We start from the raw sequence: 14724 nt of genomic DNA, 5'->3' as shown, positions 1-14724 counted from the left end.
TCATATACTATCTCACTGTCTTCTGTAACCCAGTCACTAAGGTTCTTAAACTGGTCAGTTTGGTGTAGCTGTATTCCACTGATCTCTATATCCAGTTTCCTGTGGCACCTCTACTGACCTACATGACCTCAGTCTTAGTCATGTTCGTTTTCATCCCAGGCCTGCTTAGCTGGTCATATCACTGATATATTATTTTCCCAAGGTCTTCTTTTGAGAACACCCGTATTGCTATTTTCATAGATTCATAGATTCATAGATACTAAGGTCAGAAGGGACCATTCTGATCATCTAGTCCGACCTCCTACACAGCGCAGGCCATAGAATCTCACCCACCCACTCCTAGGAAAAACCTCACCCATGTCTGAGCTATTGAAGTCCTTAAATCATGGTTCAAAAACTTCAAGGAGCAGAGAAGCCTCCCTCAAGTCAACCATGCCCCATGCTACAGAGGAAGGCGAAAAACCTCCAGGGCCTCTCCAATCTGCCCTGGAGGAAAATTCCTTCCCGACCCCAAATATGGCAATCAGCTAAACCCTGAGCATATGGGCAAGATTCACCAGCCAGATACCCAGGAAAGAATTTTCTATAGTAACTCAGATCCCATCCATCTAATATCCCATCTCAGGGGATTTGGCCTATTTACCCTGAATATTTAAAGATCAATTACTTACCAAAATCCCATTATTCCATCATACCATCTCCTCCATAAACTTATCAAGTAGAATCTTAAAGCCAGATAGATCTTTTGCCCCCACTGCTTCCCTTGGAAGGCTATTCCAAAACTTCACTCCTCTGATGGTTAAAAACCTTCATCTGATTTCAAGTCTAAACTTCCTGGTGGCCAGTTTATACCCATTTGTTCTTGTATCCACATTGGTGCTGAGCTGAAATAATTCCTCTCCCTCTCCTGTATTTATCCCTCTGATATATTTATAGAGAGCAATCATATCTCCCCTCAACCTTCTTTTAGTTAGGCTAAACAAGCCAAGCTCCTTAAGTCTCCTTTCATAAGACAAGTTTTCCATTCCTCGGATAATCCTAGTAGTCCTTCTCTGTACCTGCTCCAGTTTGAATTCATCCTTTTTAAACATGGGAGACCAGAACTGCACACAGTATTCTAGGTGAGGTCTCACCAGTGCCTTGTATAACGGTACTAAAACCTCCTTATCCCTACTGGAAATGCCTCTCATGATGCATCCCAAAACCGCATTAGCTTTTTTCACAGCCATATCACATTGGCAGCTCATAGTCATCCTATGATCAACCAATACTCCAAGGTCCTTCTCCTCTTCCGTTACTTCTAATTGATGCATCCCCAATTTATAGCTAAAATTCTTATTAATCCCTAAATGCATAACCTTACACTTCTCACTATTAAATTTCATCCTATTACTATTACTCCAGTTTACAAGGTAATCCAGATCCTCCTGTATAATATCCCGATCCTTCTCCGAATTGGCAATACCTCCCAGCTTTGTATCATCTGCAAACTTTATTAGCACACTCCCACTTTTTGTGCCAAGGTCAGTAATAAAAAGATTAAATAAGATTGGTCTCAAAACCGATCCCTGAGGAACTCCACTGGTAACCTCCCTCCAACCTGACAGTTCGCCTTTCAGTAGGACCCGTTGCAGTCTCCCCTTTAACCAATTCCTTATCCACCTTTTGATGTTCATATTGATCCCCATCTTCTCCAATTTAACTAATAATTCCCCATGTGGCACGGTATCAAATGCCTTACTGAAATCTAGATAAATTAGATCCACTGCATTTCCTTTATCTAAAAAATCTGTTACTTTTTCAAAAAAGGAGATTAGGTTGGTTTGGCACGATCTACCTTTTGTAAAACCATGTTGTATTTTGTCCCATTTACCATTGACTTCAATGTCCTTAACTAATTTCTCCTTCAAAATTTTTTCCAGGACCTTGCATACTACAGATGTCAAACTAATTGGCCTGTAGTTACCCGGATCACTTTTTTTTTCCTTTCTTAAAAATAGGAACTATATCAGGAATTCTCCAATCATTCGGTACTATTCCTGAGTTTACAGATTCATTAAAAATCCTTGCTAATGGGCTTGCAATTTCAGGTGCCAATTCCTTTAATATTCTTGGATGAAGATTATCTGGGCCCCCCGATTTAGTCCCATTAAGCTGTTTCAGTTTCGCTTCTACCTCTGATATGGTAATATCTACCTCTATATCCTCCTTCCCATTTGTCATGCTACCATTATCTCCAAGATCCTCTTTAGCCTTATTAAAGACTGAGGCAAAGTATTTGTTTAGATATTGGGCCATGCCTAGATTATCTTTAACCTCCACTCCATCCTCAGTGTTAAGCGGCCCCACTTCTTCCTTTTTCGTTTTCTTATTTATATGGCTATAGAACCTTTTACTATTGGTTTTAATTCCCTTTGCAAGGTCCAACTCTACTCGACTTTTAGCCTGTCTCACTTGATCCCTACATTTTCTGACCTCAATTAGGTAGCTTTCCTTGCTGATCCCTCCCATCTTCCACTCCCTGTATGCTTTCTGCTTCTTCTTAATCACCTCTCTAAGATGCTTGCTCATCCAGCTTGGTCTACAACTCCTTCCTATGAATTTTTTCCCCTTTCTTGGGATACAGGCTTCCGATAGCTTCTGCAGTTTTGATTTAAAGTAATCCCAGGCCTCCTCTACCTTTAGATCCATAAGTTATTCAGTCCAATCCACTTCCCTAACTAATTTCCTTAATTTTTGAAAGTCAGCCCTTTTGAAATCAAAAACCCTAGTTGCAGATTTATTTTTGTTAATCCTTCCATTTAGTTTGAACTGAATTAGTTCATGATCACTTGAGCCATGATTGTCCCCTACAACCATTTCTTCTATGAGGTCCTCACTACTCACCAAAATTAAATCTAAAATGGCATCCCCTCTAGTCGGTTCAGCAACTACTTGATGAAGGAATCCATCCGCTATCGCATCTAGGAAAATCTGAGCCCTATTATTATTACTAGCACTGGTCCTCCAGTCTATATCTGGGAAGTTAAAGTCTCCCATGATCATGCAGTTTCCATTAGTATTTACTTTATTAAAGACATTAAAAAGGGCTTTATCCATATCCAAATTAGATCCCGGAGGTCTATAGCACACCCCAAGCACTATCGTAGGAGAGGCTTTACTAGTTTTCTTCCCCAATGTAATTTTTGCCCAGACAGACTCTGTCTTATCCATTGCATCGCTTCTTATTTCTTTACATTCTACCTCATCATTGATATACAATGCTACTCCACCCCCTTTACCTTTGTTTCTGTCTTTCCTAAAGAGCACATACCCTTCAATACCTGTAGTCCAGTCATGACTACTATTCCACCATGTTTCTGTTATCCCTATAATATCTGGTTTCACTTCCTGCACCAGTAGCTCTAGTTCCTCCATTTTGTTACCTAGACTCCTCGCATTGGTGTATAAACATCTTAATTTTTGCTGTTTGGCCTCACTCACATTTTGTACCCTATTAGGCACAGCCATTCTACATCCAGTATAACCTATTAGACTAGTATCCACACCACCCTCACTCCTTATATACATTCTCCTACTCACGGCTGTATCCATTCTTACTTCATCTTCTTCCCTCTCAATGCTAAAATCTGGCGTGGAGATTTTCTGGACATCTCCCATCCATCTCCCCCCAATTCCTAGTTTAAAGCTCTCTTTATCAGTTGTGCCAGCCTCCATCCTAGAAGTCTATTTCCTTCCCTACTCAGATGAAGTCCATCCCGAGAGAACTGACCTCTGTCCGTGAATGCCTCCCAGTGGCCATACATCCCAAAGCCCTCCTTATAGCACCACTGCCTAAGCCATCTGTTGACAGTCATAATCTTGTCAGACCTTTGTTGCCCTTCTCTAGGAACAGGAAGGATCCCGCTAAAGATCACCTGAGCCTCAATTTCCTTAAGCATCTTCCCCAGCCTAGCATAGTCTCCCTTAATACTTTCCAGCGAGAATCTAGCCGTATCATTTGTTCCCACATGAAGGATAATTAGGGGATTCTTTCCCGCTCCCTTTAGGATCCTTTTCAACCTCAGGTCTACATCCCGTATCTTAGCACCCGGAAGACAGCACACCCTTCTATTCTCAGGATCAGCTCTAGTTACAGGCCTGTCTATTCTTCTCAATAAAGAGTCCCCGATCACATAGACCTGCCTCTTCCTGGTGACAGTGCTATTCTCCAGTCTCTCCCCTGTTCCCTCTGGCTGCAAGTTCTTTCCATTCCTATTTTCCCTTACAATCTTCTTCAACCCATCCTGTATCCTCCTGGGGCTCATATTTGGTGTAGTCTCCCTTGACTCTTCCCCTTTTTCTATAGGACTAGCCTCTCTTCTCTTCTTCCTTACCCTTCCACCTTCAACAAGTACCTGCTGAGCCCCTTCTTCATTTTCCAACTCTGCAAACCTGTTCCTAAGCTCTATTTCTCCTTCACTAGCCCGTCTTTTTCTCTGCCTGGTTCTTTGAGTCACATGTTTCCACTGACCACTTTCCTCATCCAGTCTCTCCTCAAAATTCCCCAGCCCTGCTTCCATCTGTGAGTCTGAGCTTTTCCCTTCAGATACCTCATATCTTTGCTTCATCATCTGCTCAAACCCCTTCCTAAACTCAACCAGACTTTCCACCTGCATCTCCAAACCTCAGATCTTTTCCTCCATCAGCTCTATCAGACGGCATTTCATGCAGAAAAAACTCTTACCGGTTCCCCCCTCCAGGATCATATACATACCACAGCTTCCACATCCAGTCATCCTCAATGTGTCTTTCACTACAGGAGTCACTCCCACAGCTGCCTCTGTATCTGTCATCTCCTTCCCACCTAAATCCTGTTAATCTGGGAAACACAAGCCACACTAAGAAGACCACCCTCCCCCAGCAAAAGCAAACCCCAAACAAGCACCACAATCCAAACTCCCATTTCAAATTCCCCTGTTTAGAGCTCTGTTTGCTAGCTCCTGTGCCGCTGCCTGACTGGCTGGCTACTTTTATAGGGCCCCTAGTCAGAAGCCCCACCCCCTAGGCAGGGCTCAGCTGCTCTCTCAGCACAAAGCCCCACCCCCTAATCAGGCTCAGCTGCTCTCCCAGCACAAAACCCCTACACACACACACACAAATACTAAAAATACAAAACCAAGTACAACTACCTTCTCCTCCAACAGAACTCCCACTCAAACTCCCCTGTTTAGAGCTCTGTTTGCTAGCTCCTGTGCCGGTGCAGCTGTCTGTCTATTTTGTCTGCATATAGCAACTTGTGACCTTTTTCCCATTACATCTGATGATGTAGTCCATCAATATGATATACAGCAGCAGAGTGAGGGTCAACTCTGATGTAGTCCAATTATTACTTCAAAGGGACTTGTTGCTCAAAGATGCTTGAATCACTGTTTTGGGGGATAAGCTATATAGTGCATTTACCATAGTTATTAAATCTTTGGATGCTCAGGTGTTTGTCTAACCTGTTCTGAAAACCTGCAATGATGTAAATCTATTACAGTGTTTAACTGTCCTTACAGTTAGAAACTTTTTCCTAACATATAACCTAAATCTCCCTTGTTACAAACCAAGCCAATTAACTATTCTACCCTCTGTGGACATGGTGGATTACTGTCCTCCTTATAACAACCTTTCACATATTTGAAGACTTATGTCCCCCCCGTCAGACTTCTCTTCTATAGACTAAACAAGCCCAATTCTTTTAACCTTTCCTCACTCATGGTCAGGTTTTCTTATCATCTTAACCCATCATCATTTTTTGTTGCTCTCTTCTGGATTCTATCCAATTTATCAACATCTTTCTTAGATTACGTGCTCCAAACTGGACACTACTCCAGCTGAGCTCTAACCAGTGCCAAGTAGAATGAAACAATTACCTCCCATGTCTTAGGTATGACACTCCTGTTAATACGTCCCAGAATGACATTTGCCTTTTTCACAACACCATGACATTGCTGTCTCACATTCAATTTGTGATCCTGTATAACCCCCAGATTCTGTTCTGCAGTAGCCAGTTATTTTGTATTTCTGCATTTGATTTTTCCTTCCCAAGTGCAGAAGTTTGCACTTGTTTTTACTGAATTTTGTCTTATTGATTTCAGACTCTCTCTCTAAGTTATCAAGATCATTTTGAATTGTGATCCTGTCCTCCAAAGAGTTTGGAACCCCTCCAGGCTAGCCTCATCCAGAAATCCAAGAACAGAAAACGTGTGTCCAATATCCGAGTTAATGTTATTATTGGAACTTTGCTTTACCAGACTTTTTATGAGTAGACCTGTGTACTGAGTTAACAAGGAAGTTTCTTGCATTTCATTTTGTTTTAAGTGACTGGAAGGAGGAAGGTGAGTTCCTATCTTTGCTGCTCCTTTTGTTTTGTTAGAGGAAATTTTCAAATTCATCTACATTATGAAGATTCTGTAGCCTGATGGGAGTTAAAGGACAGAAGTTTATTTTCTTTTTAAAAATCAGTTACAGTTCAGAATTTGCATAATACTATGGATACAGAAAATATTATAGAAAGAATCTTATGTGGTGGCACTAAGCATGAAAAACTTCAAGCTAATGGTGAAAACTTCAAAAAGGTATACACATGTAGCAAAAGGGAGGGTTATAAATGGAAGTTGTTTTGCAACTGTAGGCCAAGTTTATGTCTGCTGTAACTCCACTGAACTGAGCTGAATTGGATAAGAGATTAATTTTGCCTTCCAACTAGACTGAGCACTATTGAGTGCCTGATATATGTACAATATTGTTAAAAAAACCTTAATGCAAATTAAGTAAAAGGCAGTAATATATTTTTACAGAGGCTAAATCATATTGAATAATATTTGTGACTTTTAATATATGGCATTGCTTTTGATTACAATATTGAAAAGAGAATAAGGTAGGGTCTATAATCCTGCTTTAATGTGGGGGAATGGACTAAAGGGATCTGCCCTACATTTCTATGATTCTAAGAAATAGCTAACAATTTCAACCACTGCTTATATAATAAACCATCAAGATCTTTTAAATTGTATAGAGTACATGATGCATATATATACACCATAAGGGATCTAAGAAAATATGGAAGTATGGCACTGCTTGGTAAAAGCACCATATTAAAACTGCATGATTTTTTTAGTGAGTTAAAGGAATTTACCTAGAAAAAGATATTGTGATAGGTTGGGTTAAACCTTGTTGAACTTGGTGGGTGGTACTGTCACCTTTTATTCAGAATAAATATAAACACTGAGCTCTGAAACAATATGGACCTCCACTTAAAAAAAAAGCCACATGCCAGGCTCAGGTAGGAGTTAGATCCCCAAGGGTTCCACTGTGCTCTGATCAGGCATGGAAGACTGATTGGACTGGAGCAGTGTGTCTGTGTGTAACAAAGGGAAGCAGCAAGAAACATTAGAAACAGACACGAAAAAGGGAGCATAAAACTAAGGAGACAGGAGAGTTGACTGAAAGAGGCCATGTACATCTTCATACGCAAACAGGATTGCATCATAGAAATACCTGGCTCCAACATCAATTTCTCCTCTTAACGGAAACCACCCTGTAGGACCACAACTTTTGGCTAACCTCTTGGGTCAAAAATGGGTAGCAATACTGTCTGTTCAATTCCTGTTTGTACCATACAGCCTTTTGACTCCCTGGGTAGTCATGCTCTGTTTCTGGTATGTCAAGAAAACCATAAGTGAGGAAAGGAACTAGATAATTCTTTATAGACCTTCACTGGAACTGAAATAAAGAATAATGTTCAATACCTTTTCACCTTTTGCTCCAACTGGACCGGGATGTCCAGGTCTTCCTATTGTTCCCTGAAACACACAATGACAGGTTTCAGAGTAGCAGCCGTGTTAGTCTGTATTCGCAAAAAGAAAAGGAGTACTTGTGGCACCTTAGAGACTAACAAATTTATTGGACATAAGCTTTCGTGAGCTACAGCTCACCTCATCGGATGCATTCCGATGAAGTGAGCTGTAGCTCACGAAAGCTTATGCTCAAATAAATTTGTTAGTCTCTAAGGTGCCACAAGTACTCCTTTTCTTTTTTTGAAACACATAGGATTGGTTCACATTAGTGATGAAACAATAAAACAAGGTAATCTGCATTGCGATTAAGTTATTAAAACTCACACTTTTTGAAGTCATTTTAACTTAATTAAGTCTCTCCTCTAGGCTTATATTTCTTCTGGTTGATACAACAGCTGCATACTACTGATAAGCCCTATGAAGGGTAAAACTTGTGTTTGTGGTTGCATTTTCACCTTGGCAGACTAAATGTAGTGACCATAACTGGCAACCTTTTGATACTGCTAAGAATTTAGCCTTGCTGCTTAAATGACAATTTACCCATTATGCTTTAGTAAATGTGTTACAGTTTTTGAAAAAAAGCTTAACTTAAGTAGTGCAAGCAGTCAGGAGACTAAAAATAAGTGCACTAAACAATGTGATTTGCATCTTTTAAATAGGAAGTAAAATGTAATAGTATTTCCTAAGGGTACGGAAAAGATATAACATTTTCTGTCATTGCTTTACAAATGTGGCTCACTGACTTTTTATATTAATAGCCAATTTAGAGTCACACTTTATAATTTCTAAGTTTCAGGATTCAGTGTTTTCAAACAGAATTATCATTAGAATTTATCACTAACATTATACCAATAATTTGGGTTCAGATGCATAATTATCTGAAAGTTATTACATCATTCAAGTCAATTTTGTGTATAGATTTTCTGATATCATCACCAAGAAGCCAGAAACATATTATAAATTATATACACAATAATGATTCTGACAATGGCAACATTTTCAGGAATTTAAACTCACAACATAACTTGTTTCTACAACACTACTTGGGCCAACTTCCGTTACTCTTACAATGACATTCATTCAACTCCCCAGAAGTCAACTGAAGGCAGACTCTGGCTCTTTATTAGCACCACAGAGAAGAGAACAGGCTAGAAATATGAAGAACTAATATGAAGCTATTATTTAAGTGAAAGTTAAATCTCTGGAGTCACAAATTCATATTAAATTATCCCACCTTTCCGTAAGCTAAAGCATTACTCCCAGAATAGCAGCTTTCATTTTCAATTAGCACTGGATTATTGGATTTATTAGCTTCTTTAATATTTGGCTCAACCTAGTCTCCTTTTCATTACATCTTGAAATTGAGCACAACAGGTTCACTAGACAGATATTGTAGATTAGATCATAGATTATACCAAACACTTACAGAAGGTCCACTAGGTCCTGTTAGACCAGGAAGCCCTGGAATACCTTGAAGACCCTGAGAATAAAAGATATTTATGAATATTTTTCTCCATAACACAGGTTTAATCTTGAAACCCATTATATTCATCATACCCATCACTGTTATAGTTTATATACAAATTATTTTTTAGCTAAACAAACATATACTGTTCTGAAGTAGCACATAATAGATAACCTCTTGTTTGAGTGATAAATTACACTCTTCCCCATCATTACTGTTGGTAACTTCTGTCCTTTACATATTTTCTTCTTTAGCTCTGTAGATAAGAGCATGATGTCTGAGCAAAGTACAGAAACAATTTTTCCTTTTCCTATTACTATAAACTTTCTTTCTGTTCAGAAAGGCACCTGTTCACACCTCTCAATATTACCTGATATTATCTAAGCAGGATATTGCTTTGTGTCTAATATCCCAATTATTTTCATTTTATATAAATAAAGTATGGATTTTTGTCATAGCACTTAAAGAACTACTGCACACTTTTCTTCCAGCTACTGCTCATAATTCTATTATATGGCCTGAAAATTCACTAGCATTCTGCATGTGTGTAAAATATATTTAATAGTTTTAATAAGACTTCATCTCAAAGGTGAATAGCTAAATCTCTTTGTTTGAATTTATAATCCATGCCTCATATCAATACTCAAAGACCTGGAATGATTGTATCAGTTAATATTCAGAGTACTAGTGCAACATCTGGTAATGGAAGGGAAAGACACTTAACCACTATGCAGACTTTTAGTATATCTGAACAAAGACAAGTAGCCCATTATCCTTATCATTTCTACATTGAGAGAGGTTCTCAGCATAGGATTGGAGGTCTCAGTCTCCAAAAGAACAACAAAGAAAGGCTTCTCTATAACTCCCCAAAGTGTTTTTTTCTTTTATAACAAGGTACTTGGAGTGAGGGAAAATGGTATTTTTTGCACTCACTGTCTGTGGAGCTGCTGCTCTTTGCAGTGCATTCCAGAACTGACTGTGGCTTTCAGTTATTATAAGTTGCTTTCTCAGTGTGCACACAAAACCTCTGATGGGATCCCCGGGGTGCAGCGTGGGACTGTAGGACCACTGTGCTCCCTGAACTGTCCAGCTTGGGCTGACTCTCACAATGCCTTGCTAGTGACCAGAAGCAAACTCCTCCAGGTGCTGTGATCACTCAGCTCAACCACAGGTGGAGCCCCCCAGCCAGCTAGATTGCATGAATTCTCTCAGAGCCACTCATGAATCACACAGGGAAAGGCACCAGCCAAATCCCCCCAGCTCCTAGGCTTGTACCTCAGGAATATACCGTCTTGCACTGCTCAAGATGGGCAGTGCAAATTTATCAATTGGCTCACAACTTCATTGGTGAAAAGTGGATATATACCAGCCTTTGCAAACCTAAGCGGTTTTGCCACACACTTCATACAAACTCACTGGTAAAGATAAACAATTAAACTAATTTATTGACTACAAAATATAGATTTTAAGTGATTGTAAGTGCTAGGCAAAAATCAGTGTTAGTTACCAAAAGAGAAGAAAACATAAGCACACAGTCTAAATTCTCAACCCTATCAGACTGGGCAACATCTAGATTAAGCAGTTTTTCTCACCCCACTGAATATTGCATTCCTTAATCCCTTAAACCTGGATCAGCCTCCTCTGTTGGAGTCTTCTTCTGAGTGTCTTGGTTTCTTGCAGCATAGGTGGGGGCAGGAAAAAGGCAAAGCACGGGCTTGCTGTGTTCTGTTTTATACCCTCAGTCCCATGTGCTGGGGGAGTACACAAGTCCAGGCATATCTGGTGGGCATTACTGAGTCTCTAGGAAAGGTTGAGCAATCCCCCTGGTGTGGCCTCATGCAGGTGTGTCACTGGCGTTGATGAGCTGTTTGTCACCCCACCCAGGCATTGGTTACTTTCCTTCCTGTTGCCTCTGAGAAGCTGCCTGATTCCGCAACTTACAGCATGTTTTAGTGACAAACATACAACACAATTCTCATAACTTCATATGCACTAATGATATACATATATGAATAGAGAAATGACTTTCACCAGATCATAACCTTTCCCCTGATACATCACAGAAAATTCGAAAGCAAAGGAGCCCAGTAAAGGGAAAATTCAGGGGGAAGTAGAAGAGTTAAAGAAGAAAAGGAAGAAATCAGGAAAGGATGGGGAGGTGGGGCACAAGGGTGGGCACAAAAATCTATCCACACGGGGACAAGGACATTTAGGGAGATTTAAGCCCCCTCAAGACGTGGGGAGAGGCTCCCCACAATATTTTGTGGGATTTGTGCCCCATTTTGAATTAGTTTTCCCAACTACAGAGCCTCATTAATAATACACAGACACCAATGATAGTTTTAAGAATTAAGTTTGCTATAATTCTTACACTCACATTGTAATAATAAAGTGCAATCCGAAGGCACCAGATAAAATTCCTTTCAAAGGCCTTTGAAAACCTAAATTGTCTTAACAGTGATATTCTCAAAGTATAGTGAAACTTGGAGACCAGATACTCCTGGGGAATATGAAAGAAGTGGAGGAAAGATCAGGGAAAACAGAATCCTGAGTTACGGAAGAAGCATAATATGTGAGTAATAGAGGTCCTGACACTGCTCCCACTGAAGCAGATGAGAGTTTATCATTGAATTAAATCGGGGAAGCACTTGATCGTTCAGCTGCATAAATGGAGTTTTGGTTTATAGTTCTATGAATTATAAAATAGTATGTAACTCCAAATGTATAATCATTAAGGGCCTATTCCAAAAGCCTCTTTATGTCTCTGAGAGTATTTCCCCTGGCTTCAATTAATTTCAGAAGACCCTAAAACTATTGTTCCATTTTGTGGCTCTGGTAATCAAACCAAATCATAAAAAACATGAGAACTTCAGATCCATTACTGGAATAACAACTCCATTATGTAGTTTCCTGGAAGAAACATTCATTCACCCAGTTACAATGAAGTAACCTAAAGCATCTGCTAAAACACTGGAGCTACCCAACATTGTTGGAGTGCCTTTGCACCTACCAAATAGTGAAGGAGCATTATAATAGCTTTGTTATTGACTGAGTGAGCACTGCACCCTATTGAATCAATAAAAATTTACTTAGAATGAATTTACTCTGGAGTCTCTTTAAAAGCCTAAGTGCCAATTATAACCTGGTCTTTTTGTTATTACCTTCTCAATTGCCTTTAAGATCCGTCTCAACTTTCGGCAGTTAGATACTGTCAGAATTGTTTAAAAATGGATCTCCGTGTGTCAAGTTGCTACTGCATGTATTACACCAGAGATGGTATGCACAGAGAAAGGCCACGCTACTGTTTTACCACAGTTCTGTTTATTTTTAAAATAAAATGTTTTTAGAGCCTTATTTATTATTGTAACTTTATTTTAAAGTATGTCTTCTAAATCTCAGGACATCTTGAATATTTAAGAAGCACAAACCTTGCAGATTCTCTGAATAGTATCAATACAAAAGGAAGAAAAAACATGATAATTTCCAAAACCATATTTAAATTTTGGCAATCTGCTGAGATCTAGGGCAAGCAGAGGCAAAAGCGGAACATATCTAACACTTTTGTTCCGATTCTTTACACCACCCTCAAGATAAGTTGTTCCTTATGAATTTTCTTTTTTCCTCTAACATTTATATCAGTTGCTTAGTCTGACAATAATTCATCATTGTAATTAGATTTTTCTGGATTTATTTTGAATTGTGCAAGAAAGGAAGCATATCGGCTAAATCAAAGGTAAAAAAAATCATCATCATTCTATCACAGTTTTGGTGAAAATCTGACACACAGTCTAGCTGATCACTCTCTTGAAGTGATGGATAGTGTTGAGTACAAATTTCAGTTTGAAAAACACTTTCAATCCATATTTTGTTTGAAATTTCACCTTCACTCCATAATTAACATTAGCTATGTACCATGAAATCCCCAGAATGAATAAGGAATTCATCAATACATTCAAAATTCCAAATATTAGTGATCATAATTTTTCAGATGCATTCTCTCCTATCAAAGCAATAACATTTACAAGAGAGTAGTATATTTAACATGTTTCAGTTGATGAGCTTTGTTATTTAATAGAGCTCAGCAAATAATCTGTAATGGATAATTTATTTTACCTATTCCATCTGGCAAATTATCTCCAAGGAGCACATGATTCACTTATATTTATTAGCTGATTAATTTTGGTGAATTCTTTTGACATAAGATTGCTCTTGAGCTTTCATTGCAAATATCTGGCATTTAAAATTGGAGCTGAGGAATTTCATTTTCATTGGGCAATAGATCTCGTGGTATTTTTCTGTATCCTTACTGGCTTACAATACTCTAGGAATCCAGTATCTGGTGAAAATACTCACATTTTCAAATTCAAAATTCAACCATAGAATATCAGGGTTGGAAGGGACCTTAGGAGGTCATCTAGTCCAACCGCCTGCTCAAAGCAGGACCAATCCCCAAATAAATCATCCTAGCCAGGGCTTTGTCAAGCCTGATCTTAAAAACTTCAAAGGAAGGAGAACCTCCACCACCTCCCTAGATAATACATTCCAGTGTTTCACCACCTTCCTACTGAAAAAGTTTTTCCTAATATCCAACCTAAACCTCCCCCACTGCAACTTGAGACCATTACTCCTTGTTCTGTCATCTGCTACCACTGAGAACAGTCTAGATCCATCCTCTTTGGAACCCCCTTTCAGGTAGTTGAAAGCAGCTATCAAATCCCCCCTCATTCTTCTCTTCCGCAGACTAAACAATCCCAGTTCCCTCAGCCTCTCCTCATAAGTCATGTGTTCCAATCCCCTAATCATTTTTGTTGCCCTCCGCTGGACGTTTTCCAATTTTTCCACATTCTTCTTGTAGTGTGGGGCCCAAAACTGTACACAGTACTCCAGATGAGGCCTCACCAGTGTTGAATAGAGGGGAACGATCACATCCCTCAATCTGCTGGCAATGCCCCTACTTATACATCCCAAAATGCCATTGGCCTTCTTGGCAACAGCAGCACACTGTGAATATTTTTCTATATTCACTTAATATTTGCTGTTGCCATGAATAATCCTGCCACTAAATTTGTTTATTAGAATACTTTTGGAAAAAGAACACTAAAGGGGCAAATTTGTTATAAAATGTGAACAAACATTCTGAGAATACTCGGCATATACCCATTTATTGCTCGATCCTGTATTATCTTCTCAATATTAGCATTTAAATATACAATCCTTTGTAATTAAATTAAGAGATGTGAAAAATAAAACTGCCTTACTTAACTGAGTAACAGTACTTAATTATATGGAAAATTCAGAATCAGGAACTGTTAATATCAGCCTTCCTAACGCTTACATATCTTCTTCAGATATTCTGGAGAATTAGATAATATGTGGATTTAATTCTCAATTTGGACCTTTATTCATGTACATATAAGAATAACTATAATATAATTA

The 14724-nt window shown here is 39.0% G+C and overlaps 1 protein-coding gene across 1 annotated transcript in view; it reads right to left on the bottom strand.

The window, feature by feature from the left end:
- COL19A1 (collagen type XIX alpha 1 chain) overlaps positions 1-14724 on the bottom strand; it is a 345729-nt gene that overhangs the window by 64433 nt on the left and 266572 nt on the right. Inside the window, exons 32-33 of the mRNA XM_043510441.1 lie at positions 9250-9303; positions 7776-7829 (exon numbers count right to left, since the gene is read on the bottom strand). Of these exons, the coding sequence (XP_043366376.1) occupies positions 7776-7829; positions 9250-9303 (108 nt within the window). The remainder of the gene's footprint in view (positions 1-7775; positions 7830-9249; positions 9304-14724) is intronic.

Source organism: Dermochelys coriacea, chromosome 3 (assembly GCF_009764565.3).
Source record: "Dermochelys coriacea isolate rDerCor1 chromosome 3, rDerCor1.pri.v4, whole genome shotgun sequence".
Classification (NCBI taxonomy): Eukaryota; Metazoa; Chordata; order Testudines; family Dermochelyidae; genus Dermochelys; species Dermochelys coriacea.
The sequence above is the reverse complement of the archived record's forward strand: the minus strand, read 5'-3'. Positions and strand labels throughout refer to the sequence as shown.